Genomic DNA, 18849 nt, shown 5'->3' on the forward strand with positions numbered 1-18849 from the left:
GACCATTTTGATGTTTTATTCTATTGAAATGTTACCAATGTCTCAGTAAGATGCTGAATACAGAGCAAAACTGAAAGAAAGCATTGAAGAGATGGCCAAACATTTGAGAATTGAACACTGAAACATAGTCCTACAAAGTTTTTTTGTTTGTTTGTTTGTTTTGTTTTTTTAACCAGGGTTGCTGAAAGCAAGTGCACATCCTACTGTTCAGATTTTTTGTAAAAAAAAAAAATCATGTATTCTTATGCTTCCATGTTACAATTGTGTGATACTTTGCTTTGGTCTATTGTATAAAATTCCAATAAAATTACATTAATAATTGTGGTTGCAACAAAACAAAACGTCGGACACATAGTTGCAACAAAACAAAACGTCGGACACATAGTATAGTGTAGTATAGTATAGTATAGTATAGTATAGTATAGTATAGTATAGTATAGTATAGTATAGTATAGTTATTTTTTTTGTTTATTGAAAGAGGGTAATTTACTAAATTGAAAAATCATATTAAAAACCAGTCACGAGCAACTCTAAGCAGGGGAAATTTAAAAATAATCAAGAAAATCTGATCAAATATAAACGGTACAAAAAAGTGACATAATATAAAAGCAGCGTGGAGTTGGAAAATAAAATACAATTAACTAAAAATATACAAAAGAGGAAAACAAAATGTTACAACCTGTGTTGATTGCTTTATGGGCAGATCATAGCTGCGAGACATTTTTTTTTTTTTTACATAAAAAAGCCGCATGTAAACCGGATATAGTAGTTCTGTACTGACGTACTTCCTGTTGTCACCACCGTATGTGACCCCCGGCTACAAGAGACACAAGCCTCCTTCTGAAGACACCTTTCTGACTCCTGTTTTCTGAAACGTAGGTTAACTTTTCTTTTTTATGTGCTTTATCGTTGTGTCGCTGCTATTAGACGTCGTTTCGGTCTCGTACTGAACGCGACGTGTCTTTAAACCGGGCTTAAACTAAGGTCAGCGCCACACGGCTGCTTACCGAGGTAAGCTAATAAGCTAGTGAGGAGGTGTGTGACTTTCTGCTGGACGTGACCAGCCATTTTCTACTCTCTCTAATGCTACCGGGAGATTTACTCGGCGAATATCAGTGTTTCAGCTTCAGGGAGGGACCAAAACAAAGCTGAGGTAACGAAGGACAAGAACAGGTTGTGATGAAATGGTTGTCAACGTCCGGGCGGCCATTCATGTTTTGCAACTAGTTAAAGATTAACAAACCTGAAGAAGGAGCATGTGGATCTGCTTGTATGGTGAATTGAGAGCTTCATAACTTTTAATTGATTATTTTTGTATAAAGGGTTCACCTTTCATGAAGGCAGGTTTATTCGTTTACATTTGTATATTCAGAGAAGTTCATACATTCGTATTAAATATGACGAATTTCTTTGTTTTGTGAGCTAAGAAGCAGAACACCATACTTTATCACTGTTCATTGAATGTTCTAATGTTTTTCTTAGTAAATATGCTTCCATTTCAAGCTATTGTTACACCAACAAATATATATTTAAAAAAGGGTTATGTGTAATATTAAAGGGAGTAGAAGTAGCCTGTTTTGTTGATGGCAGGTTGAAGGTATGTCCTGTATAAATAAACTAGTCACGCTCATTTTGATGATGCCCCAACTATCTGTAGAAGTTGAAGGATCAGGTATTCTCTTTGAACTGTGATCTTCAGCTCTTAAATAGATTTTCAATTGGATTAAAATCAGGCGACTGAGTGGGTCGTTCACGTAGGTTTATGTTGTTGTATGTTCAAGATTGCTGTCCATTTGGAAAAGTTCACACTTATCTCATCCTTTGATTTATATCAGAAATGTATCAGTTTCCTGACAATAAATCTGCCAGTAGCTTACACTGAACAATCCCACCTCCAAAGTTTTCTGTTTGTTAATGTTATTTTTCCCAACAATTTGTGCATCATGACATGCAGAGAGTTTAATTTTGATCTCATCGTGCGAGAATCGACAGCAGTCTCCAAGCTTTTCATTGATTTTTCCTAAATCTCTGCAGGTAGACCTGTGAAAATTACATATTTTTCTGGACTATAAATTGTCCCTTTTTATTATGTTGTTGCTTTTTCAGACCGTTTTCAAGTATATTGACAATATGAATGTGAAGCGGCCGGGATGAGGCTCAGTGCCTCCAAATCCGAGGCCATGGTCTTGAGCCGGAAAAGGGTAGAGTGCCTTCTCCGGGTCAGGGGGGTCGTCCTGCCTCAAGTGGAGGACTTTAAGTATCTGGGGATCTTGTTCACGAATGAGGGATGAAGGGAGCGGGAGATCGACAGGCGGATTGGGGCAGCGTCTACTGTGAAGCGGGTGCTGTACCGGTCCGTCGTGGTGAAGAGAGAGCTGAGCCAAAAAGCGAAGCTCTCGATTTACCGGTCGGTCTACGTTCCCACCCTCATCTATGGTCATGAGCTTTGGGTCATGACTGAAAGAACGAGATCACAGATACAAGTGGCCGAAATGGGTTTCCTCCGCAGGGTGGCTGGGCTCTCCCTTAGAGATAGGGTGAGAAGCTCGGTCATCCGGGAGGGACTCAAAGTAGAGCCACTGCTCCTCCATGTCGAGAGGAGCCAGTTGAGGTGGCTCGGGCATCTGGTAAGGATGCCTCCTGGACGCCTCCCTGGTGAGGTGTTCCGGGCACGTCCCACCGGGAGGAGGCCTCGGGGAAGACCCAGGACACGCTGGAGGGATTACGTCTCTCGGCTGGCCTGGGAACGCCTTGGGGAAGAAATGTACTAATTTCTGGGGAGAGGGAAGTCTGGGCCTCCCAACCAACCAACCAACCAACCAACCAACCAGTTCGGTCGGTCGGTCGACCGAACTGGTTGGTTGGTCCGTCCATCCGTCCAGAGACTCATAAACTTAAACTTTGTACAGAACACTTAAGACCGGAACTGGAAATAAAACATCAACAAAAAATACAGAAGTGGATTAAATAAGTCGTCTTTATGTAGTTTGTGTATAATCAAATGCAGTTATCTGTTTAACAAGATAAATGTCTGCTAAAGATTAATTATGTTTTATAAAACTAACTTAGCCAGTCTTTACTCTTAATGTCACTGGTGTATGGTGTATATTAAAACATTTTTTAAATAAGCCAGCATTGCTTAACCTGGTGGGGAGGCAAGTAAAGCCTGGTGGCCCGCCAGACTTATAATGCTCTGGTGGGAAATTCTGAAATTTTCCTTCAAAAAATCTAAATCATCAAAATGTAAATTATCAAGCTAATTTCAATTTATTATGCAATTAATTGATTAACTGTTTATTGCGACAGGCAACTTAAAACAGGCTACAGCTTGTTTTCTTCATTGTGGTTTATTGTTTCCTTGATTCTCAAATCATTTTCCTGTCTATGATTTTCTGAGGAATCTTACAAGGAGCTTCTGGTTCAGGGTGAAATATTATTATTGTCCTTTTCACTCAGCGTCTAGGGTCACCGCCCTATCCATGTGTGTTCCCTGATGGGCAGCTGGTCCCGCGGTGCCGTGCTGGAGCTGTACAGGGCGCTGCTTCGCGCAGGGCGTCACCTTCAGTACACCGACCGGAACTACTACCGCCGGGCCGTGGCCCGTGAGTTTCGGCGCTGCCAGGCCCTGACCGTACCTGAGGATAAGGAGGAGGCGCTGAAGAGGGGCCAGTTCTTTCTCAACAGCAGGCTGGGCGGGCTTATGTAGGGCGGGGGGAGGGGAAGGGAACACCCGGTGGTGGGGTCGAGAGGTCGTCAGGATCTGCATCTCTCAGGTAGCGTCAACAAAGAATGCTTGTTTTAATTACCAAACCTGTTTTTTTTTTTTTATAACCTCTTGAAAGTGGAACAATAGATTCTTCTTCTTCTCCTTCTTCATTCTGTTGCTATGATCAGGTTTGTGTGTTTTCGGTGGCAGGATGGCGGGCGTGAACGGAGACCGCAAGGGGAAGAAAGACGACAACGGGATTGGGACCGCTATCGACTTCATGCTTTCCAATGCCAAACTCGTTCTGGGGGTGGGCGGGGCAGCCATGCTGGGCATCGCGACCCTCGCTGTCAAAAGAGTAAGTCTGACAATCCCAGTCTTTTTTCTTTTTTTTTGGTTACCTCCACACACTTCCCTTCTGGAGGCGTGACCTGAGACCCTGTTGTTTGTGCAGATGTATGACCGGACCATAAGTGCCCCCACTAGCCCCACCAAGATGCAGCAGACGGGGAAGAGAAGCTGGGAAGAGCCCGCCTGGGTGGGCTCGTCTCCACGAGTTCTCAACCACGACATGAAGTCCACGGTTAGCCGCTCCCTGCAGTCTCTGCCCACGACCTCTTGCTCTTTTGAACCAGGTGAGGCAGGTGTTCTTCTGTCACTCTGACGGCATTGTTCTATTTTCAGACGTGCGTTTTTTTCCCCCTGTGTTATGCAGTGTTTAATTTTGTGAAAAAGCCAATCAGCCAGGTGTTTTTTGTTTTGTTTTTTTCTTTGTCTGTGGACAGACAGCTTCCTTGGAGGATTGCTACTCTTTCTTTACAGTGGGTTTGGACCTTCTGTCTTCCCGTAGCTGTAATTTTCTGATGATTTTAGGTTCCTGATAACAAAACCATCTATAGAATCACCCTCAGTAATTTATTGCTTTTTAGGTTTAGTGTTTTCCAGCTCTTGGTATCGCAAAAGTAGTGCTTTGCAAAATCCTTCATATCCCTTTGAACTTTATTCCATTTTGTTACCATACGACAAACATTAAAGTATTTATTTTGTATTTTATGTGATGGACCAACATAATATAAAATATAGTTGTGACATTTTCAAGTGTGCAGATTCTCAGTTGGACTGGATTCCTCTAGTAAACACTTAATCTTTTGTAGCAAAGGATGCATCTGCACTTTAAAAAATACTTGAAACACGTTATAAATGGGTCTTTTTTGTACAGTTTTGGCTTAATTCCTGCTCTGATTATGTTTTTCTTTCAGCATATTGCTTCTTTTTTGCGTTTGTACTCTACATTAATTGATTACCCAATTAGTTGATTATTTCATCAATGAATTAAGTCAATTTTTATTCACTAATTGAAGTCTGGAGGCAGCTGTCAGAAAGTTCAGATTATTTGTTAAAACCTTTACATTTGTTGAAGGGACTTGATGACTTTTGCAAACGGTACAAACCCCTCAGCTCTGACGTTTGTTTCCCTCTTCCTCTCTCAAAGTTCTGCTGCATTCTTAACAAAAGCGTCTCCGTCTCCTCAGACTGCCTGCGCAGAGCCACAGGTCGCTCCGCGGTGGGAGGAAGCGGCGCCACCCAGTCCAGCCTGATGCAGGCCCGCATGCGCCTGTCCCTGCAGGAGCATCTGTGGGACTTTTACCAGACGAGGGTCAACATCCCCGCCGAGGAGCAGGCCACGGCCAGGAGGGCGGCGCTGGACATCTGCGCCGAGCTGCGGGTCTTCCTTCACGCCAAGCTGCCTGACATGCCGCTCAGAGAGATGTACCTCAGCGGCAGTCTCTATGACGACCTGCAGGTGAGCGCCGTCGCTGCTCGACTGGTTCCGGAAGCGCGACCCGTACAGTCGGCTAATTTGTGAGTGTGTTGAAACAAACACTTCCAGAAAGTGTATTTTACTTCTTTTTTTCTTTTTGTTTGTTTTTGTAATCATAAAAATAGTATATGATTTAAAAAAGATAACAAGAAATAACGACAAAAATGCTTTCACTATATTTTGCTAGACTTCTGCTGGGGGAAAAAAAAGAGTAATAAATTTGTGTTTCTCACAAACACAGGATATAGTCTTGTACAGTCTGATAATAAATTTGGTTGATCTCGTAAAATACGTGATTATTATAAAAGTAGTTTTTTTTTTTTTTTGTCTGGTGAGCCCACCAGAGGACACGTTGACGGAGCCCTAGCTAACAGTAGCTAACAGTCCCGTAATAAAAAATTAGTACATTTCTGCTTAAAAAAATAATAAAAATATGAAATTTGAGATTATTAGAAATTTTCTAGAAATAAAACTGAAATATTCTGGATTTTAAAAGACAAAAAGTTTTGACTTTTGAAACTCAGAGATTCCAAATATTGAACAGTTTTTTTACTTTTAAAGATTAAGAGATTAATTTCAAAATGTGTTTTTTTTTCTCACAAATTTTCAGGTTTTCAAGATCAAATATTTCCAAGATTAATCTAAAAACTTGAGTTTACAGAGAAAATTCTCTTCCTTTTTTCTATCTATAATGGCCTTAATACACCTTCAACCATTACACTAAATTATGACAATTACTATTCACTGAGAATTATAACAGTATCTAGGAAAATAGGTCATCTCAAAAGTAGTATTCACTTGTAGATGTGCCACGCTCTGTTGCTGTGCAGTTTAAGAATAATCCAGAAGTATTCATTTCTTCAGCTCAAGCACAAACAAGTCAGCGGTTCGGATCATGCAGCAGGAAAAAAAATGCTAATTTTCCTCCCCAATAATCTGGGATTTTGAATTAAAATGTTCCAATCCTGCAGGTGGTGACAGCTGACCACGCCCAGCTGATGGTGCCTCTCGTGTTGGAGAAGAACCTGTGGTCGTCCATCCCCGGTGAGGACACCATCATGAACATCCCGGGGTTCTGGCTCGTCCGCAGGGAGAACCTGGAGTACTTCCCTCGCAGCAGCAGCTACTGGGACCGCTGCATGGTCGGCGGCTACCTCTCCCCCAAATCGGTCCTGGAGGTCTTCGACAAGCTCGTCGCAGGCTCCATCAACTGGCCCGCCATCGGCAGCGTCCTCGACTACATCATCCGCCCCGTGGTTCCCTCGGAGACGCTCACCCTGGAGGTCCAGTATGAGACGGACCGCAGGCTGTACGTGGACTTCCTGCCTCTGCTGGTGATGGAGGACGGAACGTCGCTGATCGCCAAGCCACACCGGCTCGCCGCCGAGCGCCACGAGAACCTGTGGCGGCAGAGCTTCCGCGTGGCGGAAACGGCGCGCCTCCGGGCGCTGGACCAGGAGGACGGCGGCTGCCGGTACGCCTGCCTCAAGGCGGCGAAGGCGGCGTGCAAGCTCAACCCGGCCCTCCACCGCCTCAACTCCAGCCAGCTCACCAACGTCATCCTGCTGCTGAGCGAGAAGGAAGGCGACTGGACCCGGGAGGCGCTGGCTGACCGCTTCCTGCAGCTGCTGCGAGCGCTGGTGGGACACCTAGAGGCCGGGAGGCTACCGTGCGCCCTCAACCCCAAAGTTAACTTGTTCTGCGAGCTGACGGAGCAGGAAGTGGACGAGCTGGGGTACACGCTCTACTGCGCCCTGTCAGATCCAGAGCAGCTGCTGAGAACTGCTGCGGAGCCATGAAACGACTCCAACAAGCAACGAATTAGATGCCAACCTCAGTTTTTTTTTATTTTTGGGGGTCAGATATTCTTCAGTTGTGATGAAGCTCCAGAAGAAAAAAACCTGCATGGAAAACAAATAACCTCTTTTTGTTCTTGTTACCTCTAAAAAACCATCAGTGAGTAACCATGACACAGTGTTGGACTCTCCTCAAAGCCATTGTATTAATGAAGTTTAGCCTGTTGTGCTCCGTTAAACTCAGACCACCTCTGAGGTCTTTAACTTCCTGTCGTTTAGAAAGATCAACGCACAAAATTCAGCTTTATTTGGGCTCCTTTCACCTCCATTTTCAGTTACTACGGCTACTGTTACCAATCTGTTTTTAATCTCGTTTCAAAGGATTGAATGTAATGTTAAAAGTGTGTGCATGGCAAACCAATGTGTAATAAAGTCCTGATCATCTTCAACGACTCGGAGTTCTTAAAAATAAAACGATGTAAGAATCAAATTTCTGCACATTTAAATTTCATTAATACAGTGGCTGGTTCACGTATTTCACACTCCGGTACCTTGCAAAAGTATTCACACCACTTGAAATTTTTTTTCACATTTTTTCAGCTTACAACCATAAACTTTAATCTATTTGAGTCAAATTTGTTATTGACCCAAACTAAGTGGTTCAGGATCTGAAAAGTGTGGCGTGCATTTGTTTTCTGCCCCACTTACTCTAAAATCTTTAAATAAAATCCAGTGCATGAGTAAAATAGACTCAGACCTGTTTATATTTTAATCTACTGAAAGCAGTATGAATTTATTTATTTAGTGGCATCAAAACAAAGATGGCTGAACTCATTTATGCCAAACTGCTTCAACTTCTGGCTGAAACATTTGTTCTCCCTCACATGTTCTCTTGTGACAAAATGTGGAAAAAGGTTCAATTGTGACTTTTGGGCAATGCTGTGCAAAACCGATGTTTTGAACGTTGTGGTCCCAGTGCGATGTAGAAAGTGGTAAAAGTTTTGTTGAGATTCTAACCGGAGGTGAAACAGGACGACCATATAAGGCGAGCAGGAAATGCCCAATTTGTTGCCAGTGAGGATAAAATAAAAAGCTGCTCTTTGTTTGTTGGAATAAAAAGGAGTTTTATTCTGTAATATCTTGGACGTGGACACAAATTATCAGAAAATATGTTAACCCCGTCTGGTTCATTCAGATGGAGACTCTGCATTCCCCAGATGGAGCCTAAATCTTTGTAGCAATTTCAAGATAACCCATAACAAACTACCAGATAGGCTGCAGAAGCTCCTCCAGTTTCAGTTTGGAGCACTTTTTTCATTCTGATGCCTTTAGGTGTGTGTGTAAATGCAGATTAATGTAAAGGATCCATGCAGTGTTGTGTTAAGAAGCCAGACGTTAGATTGGATTAAGGTGCAGGTCTGTGTGGCTAAGGCTAAAAGGACCAGGAGGGATCCATTATTAACCTGTAGTTGGTAAGCTGCTTCTGCCGTCTGATCTTTGTGTTGAACAATAGTTTCCAGGTGCTAATCTTAGGTCACGATCAGGATCTTGACACAGGCCTGCAGGTACAGCGTCTCGCTAAAGTACTCGTGCTTCTTGAACGGTTTGTTGGTTTAACGCTGCAGGATCTGAAGTGGAACAGAACAAATATGGCCGTCACTTTTTTTGTTTTTTTTAAAGCATTCTGGCATATTTTCCCTTTTCAAAATTTTCTAAATGTCTTTATTTTCAACAGTTGAGCTCAGACATTTGAACTTGGTTGGCGTTTGTTTTTTTTCTTTTGCATTTTGGCTTTTTTGCTGCATTTTTGCGTCGTGACAAACAGAGACAGACCTTTTGAAATCCCGTAGTCATAAGTCACAGCTTGTGATCCTTTATAGTTTTATTTAGTGAGAATAAAAGTTAGTGTCAGAACTATCTTTAGCATCTTAGTTGGACCAACTTGTGACACCTTTGTGTCAGAAGTTTTAAGAAGGTCCAAAAGTTCAAAAAGTTGAGTTGAATTATTTTCAGTTTTTGTTTTTATGTTGCACATAAAAGCTAAATGTCAATTTTAACCACTTTTCTCAGAAAAGTTTCTGATTTTTAACGGATGAATAAACTTACATTTCAATACCCAATTATGCTTAATGCCATACTTCTAGAGACCGCATTGGAACCTTGATGCACAAATTAGAGAAAAGTCACATATTTGTTTTCTGCCACAGTAAGAAAATGTTAATGCAGCTGTCAGCTTTGGAGATTTGTGTCAATTTTCTTTGCAAAGTATCTTAAGCTCAGTCGGGATGGATGGAGAGCATCTGTGTAACATCCAGATTTTCCACAGATGAGCTTATTTTGGTCTGAACTTTGACTAGACCATTGATGCTCATGGATACTCTTTGAACAAAAGCATTCCCCTGTCGCTCTGGCAGCTGGAAGGTGAACCTTCAACCTGATCTCAGGTCAGTGCAGCTTCTAAATGGTTCTCTTCTCTGTCCCCGCAGCATGCTGCTGCCACCGCTGAGAGATGGGGTTGACATGCAGCGCAGTATTAGTTTAGCTTTACTCACAGGAAAACATTAAATGGAGAATTAATACTTTTGCAAGGCAGCTTTCCTTTTGTTTAGCCAAAGATTGTGTTCATTTGCTCAGAAATCAGTGATTAGCTCCCAGAATATAAAAGTTTATTCCAAATTAAAGATAAGTAGGAACAGCTGCCAGACTCAAGTAGAGAGTTAGTCACATCTAGTCGTTTTGTTTTCACTCTTAGCCTTAGGATAAAGTTGAAACATCACCTCATCTGCACACATGTAATCCTGTTCATATCGTGTACATTGATCGATTTATTTAATCATGACAAAAGAAAACAAGTGAATATTTTTGTATTTATTAAACATTTGTTAACCAAAAAAAAAAAAGAGCCGAATATTTATTTTCACCGATTCAGGTCAACATAGAACGGTACATATCTGTGCATCATTAATAAGTGCTTTGGTCAGAGTGTAGAGTTTTCTGTGCATATGATGAGTCTTCCTCTGCATATTAATTCATGCTCTACGATACTACTGTGCTAAAGTGAGGCGTGTTTTATTTTCGGACGTGCCACGTCCGAAAATAAAACCCAAAACCGGCCGCTTCTTCTGAGCGGAGGGCAGCCGCACGCTGTGATGCATGTAACCCCAAAACCCATGAGTTGTTTTTAAACATTGGAGCACTTTGTATACGTCAATAAATGTTGAAATGATCGGAGACGGTCTCTGCGTTTTTGTAAGGACATGATTTGAGGTCAGTGTAATGAAAGCAATACAAAGAATTCAATGTTTTTTATTCAGCTTTGAAAAACTCACATTGAATTGGATTTTAATTTAACGAGGTTTTAAGCAGAGAAAATGAAGTCCGAGGTTTGAAAACATACCAGGACAACGTAAAGTTAAATTTGAATATTATAACGCAGCTTCACACATAAGTGCAACAAGTAGACGTATCAATGCACATCAACATGCTCAATTTTCTAGCTATTAAAGCTGAATCTTTGGAAAATGGTGAATTGTAGCACTTCTTGCTGTGCTTTTTAATTTGTGCTGATCAGCTGATTATTTTTTCTTGAAAGTCTTCATTAGAAATTGAAAAGAAATGTTATCCGTCTCCGTGTTGGAATAGGAGACAGATCAAATTAAAATAAAATAGGAGACTCCTATTTGGCGGGTGCAAACCCGACTCGGTCCTCGTTCCTGTCAAACACGGTGTAGAACTTCCCAATGAACACGTCTCCCAGGATCCAAAGCGGCCCGGCCGGCGGCGGGATGTCCATGCCCATGAACCCAGACAGACAGATGGACACGCCCATCTGAGACTCCTGCAACAAAGGGGAAGGAGAAAAAAAAAAAAAAAGATTATTGTACAATGGTGCCCATGAGGTTGGAATAATTAAAGGTAAAGGTAATTTTATTTATACAGCACATTTTCAGCAACAAGGCAATACGAAGTGCTTTACAGGAATTAAAAGGAAATACAAACAATAAATCAAAAGAAAGAGCAAAAGAAAAAAAGCTAATAATGTTGAGATACTTAACTGTATCTGACTTCACACACAGCTTATATGAGCTTTTTCACAGGTTATGTTCACTTTGTGAGATAGGAAACCATTTTAGATTCCTTTGAATAGTAAATGATGCTCTTAGAATTAATTTTTTTTTAATGCGAGTTTGTTCTCTCAAAATAGTTTTTTTTTTTTATCAGATAAATCGGTAGACCCTGAATACAAACCAATTCCAGCCAGTGAGTTTTTATATATTTTTTAGAACTGACTCTTTTGAGAAAACAGAGTTTGAATGAATAATAGATTGTTCAAGCTTTGAGTGCAACAAACATGCCGAGTGAAGCTCCTCCTGGCAGAACGAATAGAATCACATTTCTAATAATCAGTCCACTTTAAAATGAAGTGTAATTATTGTGATTCTCTGTATTTTTAAATACATTAATCTAGTTCCTTTCTACACAGAATGCAATTACAGCTCATTGAGGTAATTTACCCTTAATGGTTGGAATTGTTATTATATTTGTTTATTTTGCAATGAATAAGGGTTTTTGTCGATCTGATGCCCCTTTGAAATGTGATTTTTGAAAAGTACTCAAAAACACATTTTGTATTTTGGTATTCGCTCCTTTAGTGTAATAATCGGTCCAAATTTGAGTGGCTCGTTTATTGTTTTTCCTGATGTTGAATGTTTGAAAATACTACTTTTAGTGTTTTCACTAACAAAATAAAGGCATCAAAAATCTGTGCTCTAAAGAATCTTATTCAAAGTAAAATCATCCAGTCAGACTGATGTACTTTTCTTATTTGCAAGATCACTACTGGGAGGAAAAACGACATGAAGTCACTCCTGTGGAATCCCTTCAGGAACAAGTGAATAAAATACCTCCTCTACATAAATACCTTCATGACATAATCCTCCCCGGTTAAGTTGAACATCTTCCCGCCGATGTTGAATGAGACGACAGGAAGCGTTGGGATCTTCTTACAGTCAATCATGTACTAGAGAGGGAAAACGTGCACGCTGAAGTTGACAACAAAAGACGTAACACTTTTAAGATGTGCGACTTTTACCTCTCCCATCAGCAGAGGCAGAGCGCCGATAGCTTTGTTCAGCGCTCTGACCTCTGCAGCAGGACCCACGAGCAGAGACGTTCCCGTGTCGACAATTGCCTGGCAACCGCCTTTGCAGAGCGTCAGCTGGTTGCCCACGTCAACTCTGGGAGGTTAGAAGAATCGCAGATTAAAAACTATTCGTATGAATTAGTGTTAAAAAACACCAATAAATGTCACTTTTATGCAGTCAAACAGATTAGAGCAACAACGTGTTGAAACTTCCTTTAATTTATTACAGTTCCTCACAGCAGCGGAGCCTCACCTGTTCATGTCGATCTGCCAGTAGGCCTTTCTAGTCACGTTGACGTAGTGTAGGGCTCCGGTGTAGTACTGCGGGTCGGTCCCACCCAGCATCAGCTCTCCTCCCACTGCTGCTTTCGGATCCCTGAGAGTTCAAACCCGTTTCAACAGAATTTCTCAACGCAAACGGTTTTGCAACAGATTACCCAACAAACTTAAACCAAAACCTCGCAGCGGTTTCTTCCTCGTCGCAGTGAAAGCAAATCCCAAAACCCATCATTTGTAAAACGCATTTTTTCTTAAACCCACCTGCTGATGTAGACGGAGAAAATGTTCTGTGGCAGCAGCTTGGCCGCCATGGCTGTGTCGAACACCGGGGTGACTTTAGCCACCGATATGGAGGGGTACGCCATGCCCAAGACGCCGTCGAACCGCGCAACGGCGAAGGTGATGCCAGGCTGCTTCACCGCTTCGCCAAACTGCTGACCGGGCACGGACAAACCAGCAACCTGCAAGCGACGGGATCAAATTCAAACTGATACAGGGTGATCATTGAATGCAGCTTTAAAGGCCGAGTGATTGGTTTTCTAAACTCACCGAGACGGTGTCCTCACTGATGAAGCCAGACAAGCTGCCTCTGCCGTACCGGATGGCAAACTCCGTTCCGTTCTTCACGTACGTGCTCGACTTTTGGGAGTTGTAACGACGATGAACCCCTGGGCGGAAAAACAAAGAAACAAACAAACAAATAAAAAAGATGGCTTATTATTATGAAAGTTACAAAAAAGCCATTGCTACCACTAAAACCAGAAACTGCTTATGTTGCAAAAGGCTTCAGTTTCAAACCGTTTTGAATTTGAACTCTCTGTGTAAAGAGACTTAATTAAAAGGTCGCAGTTGGAAGGCGAACTCACAGCAGGCCAGATCGAAGAAAGCGCAGTGGATGGACGGGACCCAGAGGTTGGAGGAGCCGGTGTCAAACAGGACGGAGAAGTCCTGCGGAGGGGTGCCGATGCTGATGACGCCATAGTACTGGGCCTAAAACAATAAACAAGTAAATACAATTTTTAAAAAAAGGCTTTTTCACATCTTGTCATATTATAGATCACAAAACTCATTTTGTTCCAACTTAAATTAAAATCTTGCAAAAACTAAAAATCTGCGTGCATTTTTAATTCGGTTCCCCCTTCACTCCGATATCCACAAAACAGAACAATTTCATTATCTGAGATTTTACCTTCTGTTCTTATGCTTTGTCCTGTTGTGTGATTTGGCTGAATCAGATGTTATTGGTCTTAATGTCAGTCCGACGAGTGTGTTGCATCATCTATTTTACATCTTCTTTCGAATATTCAAATCAACCTCCGCATGTAAACTAGCTGATTTTACCCATGCTTATCAATGATGCACTGTGCATTTTAAATAAATAAATCCAAAACGATCTTTAGAAGTCAAAAGGTAAATATTTGGGTATGAATCTAGCTGTTCTTTGAAGGCCTAAGAGCAGATATTTCTCCTTTCCTGATCCAAATGAATGATTCACTGCCAGGCTCCTGCAGAACCTGATCATATGTTGAGAATTTGAAGCAGCTGCATTGGATCCAGGGTAGTTACCCAGGGCACCATTAGAAACGGGGAGGGGATCCAGGTGAGTTTGCCATCAGTGAAAGACATCCTGTGACATTCTGACTTCCTTTTACCTGTAGTGCCAGGGGGCATAATTAAGAAAGAACCGCCACTGCCTGGGAAACGGCTAGAACATGCAGAAGCTGGCTGTTGAGAAATCACGTTGGGACACCCCTGTTCTATCACAATAAAGCTCAATAAAAACACATTGGAGTTTGTAGTTTTAACATGAGGAAAATTGTGACAAAGTTCAGGAGGTATGAATACTTTTTTTAAAAGCATGTAGCTGTGACCTGGACAGCCTGAAACTCTAAAGAGCACCACTAAAGTTAGGAATATTAGGTCACAATAAATACTTGGATGATTATGCAAACTTCCTGTTTCATTGCAAGTCCAGTTTGATTTTGTGTAAAGTAATCTCAAAGAGTAAACTCATCCTAAAGTTGGTATTAGGAGTTTTACAGTCAAATATTTGCTTGGATAAATGCATTTCTAGCCAAAGAGCGATCTATTTTTGTTGTCGTTTTGTTTTTTACAGAAAATGGGGCAAGCACAGAAGGTATTCATGTAAAACAGTAGCCAAATGATATCCTGAGTCAATATTAGCGTTGTAAAAAAAATGTGATGAAGCATGATGTTTAACTTTAAATCTGAACCGAGACGCTCTGCAGATGCACGTACATCCATGAAGTTGGTCAGCCTCTCCACAGGCAGCTTGGGGGACGGAGAGCTGTCCGGAGAGCCGACACTCTTGGCCAGAGCCCGAAGTTCCTCCACAGTCCTCCCATTGTCGCTCATGAGGCGGCGGAGACTTCTGGTTTTATACAGCGGAACTCTGGAAAGACATGTTTATTGGATTAAGACGCGGCGACGCATGAGCATCACGGGGCTAAAAACACGCTTCCGTGTCCATCGCTCCTCCTCGTAAGCAAACTTTAAAATACAGGTTGCTACCTTTTGCATTTTTTTGAATAAACTAATTCATTAATACCACTGGCTGTAGCGGAATTGAACACGCGCGCGTCCAATTTTGCACTCCAACTTAAAAGTCGCACGCGCATTCCTCAACCTAATAAGTTGCTGGCTAACTAAGTGAGAAACATTATTTACCTTACGACGGCGGCGCATTGAGTAGCGAGCAGCGCCAAGACAACACAAAGCATCCTGACTCTTCTCATGTCTGTGCTCCTTACGAGAGAATAAGCCCACTTCCCACTTCAGAAACAAACGGGTCACCGGTCACAGCCCACTTTTTAAACTGACGCACCAAGCTAAAGGGTCCTTCGGAAATGTCCGGACTCTCTCGACTATTTCCGTCATGCAGCTATGTCATTGGATGGAAAAATAACCAATAAGGGACTCTGATTGGCCGAAGAACGTAAGTATTTAAGTAAATATGTCACTAGTTGTTACGTGAACACAGCAAGAACTAGAAAGTGTGACTGCTGTATGCTTTTGTTGAAGATGCCAAAACGTTTGAAATCAGCTGCTGAAGACTTGCAGAAATGCAAGAAATAGGCAGACGCACCAGAACAAATTATAATCCTGCAAAGTGCCTAAATGCGATTATTATAACAGAAAAACTTTTGAAGATGAGTAAAAGCTTTTGAATAATGGAAAATTTCCACCTAAACAATGTTAGAAATTGCTGGAGAACAGTGGTTCCTAACCTAAACCGTAGGGTCACTGCAGTTTATAAGGTAATTATATAAAAGGCTAAAAGTAGCTAAAAATACTAATGGTTGCGTCTAGGTTTCCACTTGCATGTAGAGTTACAGTAATATATTCTATGCAATGCAAAAAAAAGTCATGTAAAACCTACAATTTGAAAAAAACAGAAACGTTCCAGTATTCCTTTTGATAAAAACTGTGGGTGAATGAAATCCATACCTTTTATGGTTCCATTTGTTTGGAGGCATCGTTAGCACGGAGACTACAAAAAACATGCCACATGCAACCTGAGAACCTGAGATGCACAGAAACTCTTTATAAACCTTTATTTAACTGTTATTTACATCGTTGACATTTTAACATAATTTTGAATTTAACATATTTATTGTTGTACATAAATATATATTGGAAAATAAATGAATAAATACATTTATTTTCCCGCAAACCTATTTCTAGGAGTGGTTCTGAACACGTATATATACCTTGCCTATTATAGAAAGCGGTTAAAAGAGGCAATTCTCACTCTGTGCAAACACAGATATGATCTTGTGCCACCAGAAGACCAAAGACTTAATGAATGATGAAACAAAAAGTTTTGTTGACATGTTTTGGACAAAGAATTCCAAAGATTGCTGAGTTTACTGTCACAAACTATGAACATTTTACAAGATGCTCATCTGAGATATCAACAGACTCAGTAGACTTTTAGACAATAACAGTGTCCTAAATCCCTTCAGACTCCAGACGAAACCACTGGACCTGCAGTCCCACCTGCACTCCCACCTCGAATCTATCGCAGCAACTCCACTGACGTCCCTCGCTCACAGGTGAGACCTGCTTCTGCAAAGCCAGTCTCTTTTGAAAGAAACACCATAAATGCAACAAAAGGTGTTGAAATGCATGCTTGGTTTGTCTGGCTCCATGTATAGGTTTCTGTATTTAGCACTTTAACTCAAATACTGGTCAGCTGTTCAAGTTTTATGTCAAATAGTTCTTTCTCATTTTGATTCAACCTAACAAGTTGTGATTAAAGTTTGTCTTTAAGGGGCAAACCGAGATTATGAAAAATTTACTGTAGGTTTATTATATTTACTTGAGCTTATTATTAGTTTTAACACAAACTTATAACAAATTTTAAAAATGAAAACAAAATTTTAAGAAAGTTTTAATAGTTAAAATAAGGCTGTGTAACATGCTTCACCAAGGCAAAACACCAAGTAATTATTTTCTTTTTCAGTAAATCTCTAGTGTTGATTCTAGAGATAAATTGGTCTCCAGATAGTCAGCTGCAAAAAGAGAAAAAAATTTTCAGCTAAAGTACTTTTCAAGTTATGAGTTTAGGGTAAGGTAAAAATGGTAAACATTGTTGAGACAACCTTAAACTTTGTTTTTGTTCTTTACTGTCTTTAACGTTTCTCATTATTTATTCTTTGAAGCCACTAAAACCCCCAAGAAAAAACAAGACCCAAGAGTCTACGAGCATCTCAGGTGTAAGATCTGAAGCTATCTATGAAGACCCGGATCCGTTACTGGTAAAAAGAAAAAAAACTAAAAAGCTTTTTAATCTGATGGAACTTCATTCCTTAAAATGTTTAAAATGTGGAGAAATAGTAACTTAGACATGCGTTTCAGTGATAATAACCCGTTTGTTTCAGACTTCTAACCCAGATGTGAGTCAGCCAGAGGCTAAACCAAGGCCTATACCTCGCCTAAGGAGCAAAGACAAACTAAATCCCCAACATGACACCAATCCATAAACTACTGTAAGTTACAAATCACATACCATGTTAAGTTATCAAAGTAAATCATTAAAAGATTCCGTTATTATACATTTTTTTCAACTGGCATGGGGCTAGTGTTTAGTAAATCTTGAGTTAAAATATCACAGTTTCACTCTCTTAATAAACAGATTTGTAATAAAAAATGGTGTCTCTATTATTTAGTTTCCACATCTTGACAGTGAAGGTTGTGTCCCCTGAACAAATCAAAACAATTCTGACTGATCGGATCTCCTGCTGGTAGATAATATTTACTGCATGATATTTCCTCACAGTAGAAGATGCCTTTCAATTTTTGGATGTAAAAGCAGGTATGTCTGTGATGTAGAAATTCATGCTTGTTTAGTATGAATTTTTTAAAATCAATCTTTCATGTACTATTAGTAAATCAGAAACAACATGACAAAGGAAAGTCCAAACCCCAGGAGATGCATCCATTGTCTTCCACTTTCAGGAGGAAAGCCCAGACATTTCTCTTCTCTGTGATATCATTCAGTTTATTCTAGGGGACCAGACTCTCTTTTTGACAAGAAGAAGCAGAATCACTACTATTTGTTCCACCCTATTGATGTAGAGTAATTGGCTGAGCTTAGAAATAATCACTGATAACTGGTTATTTGCTAAGATGTATTTGTGAACAAATCAAGCTCAAATCTAAATCTTAAAATCAAAACATTAGATTTAAGTATAAAACACAACAATCAAACTACAATGACTCTTGAGTTTTATCCTTAAGATTACCCATAAAGTATTTTCTTCTTAAGCAGATAAGCCGGGTTCTATTTTAACTCCTGCAGCAAATAAAAACTTTTGTAGCAGGAAAAAAGCCCTTCAGATGTGGGTGCTGTAATTTGATAAAGAATATTTTCTCTACTCAAAAGGGCTGGTGGCCGAAACTTGCAAGTTTAGTTTTTCAACAATTTCCAGGATAGCTTTGCTCTGTTAAAAAAAAAAAAAAAAAATTTGTAAACATTGCAGTTATTGTAATCAATATCAATCTCGAGGTCGGAATATATATATATATATATATATATATATATATATATATATATATATATATTATGATAAACAGCATA

The 18849-nt window shown here is 40.5% G+C and overlaps 3 protein-coding genes and 1 long non-coding RNA gene across 6 annotated transcripts; 3 read left to right on the top strand and 1 right to left on the bottom strand.

Moving 5' to 3' along the window:
• The first annotated feature begins 746 nt into the window (after positions 1-746).
• On the top strand, positions 747-3706 carry LOC145547558 (mitochondrial ribosome and complex I assembly factor AltMIEF1-like). Of its 3 annotated transcripts, none has more exons than XM_008415609.2 (2): positions 747-875; positions 3457-3706. In XM_008415609.2, exon 2 carries the CDS (start codon positions 3494-3496, stop codon positions 3704-3706), a length of 213 nt encoding a protein of 70 aa, XP_008413831.2. In that variant the 5' UTR covers positions 747-875; positions 3457-3493. The 3 variants fall into 3 exon arrangements, with proteins under 3 accessions (XP_008413831.2, XP_081465901.1, XP_081465902.1); XM_081609775.1 differs by having other exon boundaries at positions 870-1011; XM_081609776.1 differs by lacking the exon at positions 747-875 and adding an exon at positions 1044-1153.
• On the top strand, positions 3649-10555 carry mief1 (mitochondrial elongation factor 1). Its single transcript, XM_008415608.2, has 5 exons — positions 3649-3773; positions 3917-4064; positions 4161-4341; positions 5239-5510; positions 6500-10555. Exons 2-5 carry the CDS (start codon positions 3918-3920, stop codon positions 7325-7327), a joined length of 1428 nt encoding a protein of 475 aa, XP_008413830.1. The 5' UTR covers positions 3649-3773; position 3917; the 3' UTR covers positions 7328-10555.
• Positions 10556-10614: 59 nt separating this feature from the next.
• Positions 10615-15620, bottom strand: napsa (napsin A aspartic peptidase). The gene is made up of 9 exons (XM_008415612.3): positions 15435-15620; positions 15006-15159; positions 13613-13736; positions 13296-13414; positions 13008-13207; positions 12721-12843; positions 12417-12561; positions 12246-12344; positions 10615-11162 (listed from the first exon to the last, which is right to left on the bottom strand). Exons 1-9 carry the CDS (start codon positions 15500-15502, stop codon positions 11001-11003), a joined length of 1194 nt encoding a protein of 397 aa, XP_008413834.1. The 5' UTR covers positions 15503-15620; the 3' UTR covers positions 10615-11000.
• On the top strand, positions 15567-18073 carry LOC103468495 (uncharacterized). Its single transcript, XR_534227.3, has 4 exons — positions 15567-15702; positions 16733-16822; positions 17432-17527; positions 17651-18073. It is a non-coding gene; the product is annotated as an uncharacterized LOC103468495 (long non-coding RNA).
• The last annotated feature ends 776 nt before the right edge of the window (positions 18074-18849 follow it).

This window comes from Poecilia reticulata, chromosome 8, assembly GCF_904066995.2.
Source record: "Poecilia reticulata chromosome 8, P_reticulata-male-v2, whole genome shotgun sequence".
Taxonomy (NCBI): Eukaryota; Metazoa; Chordata; class Actinopteri; order Cyprinodontiformes; family Poeciliidae; genus Poecilia; species Poecilia reticulata.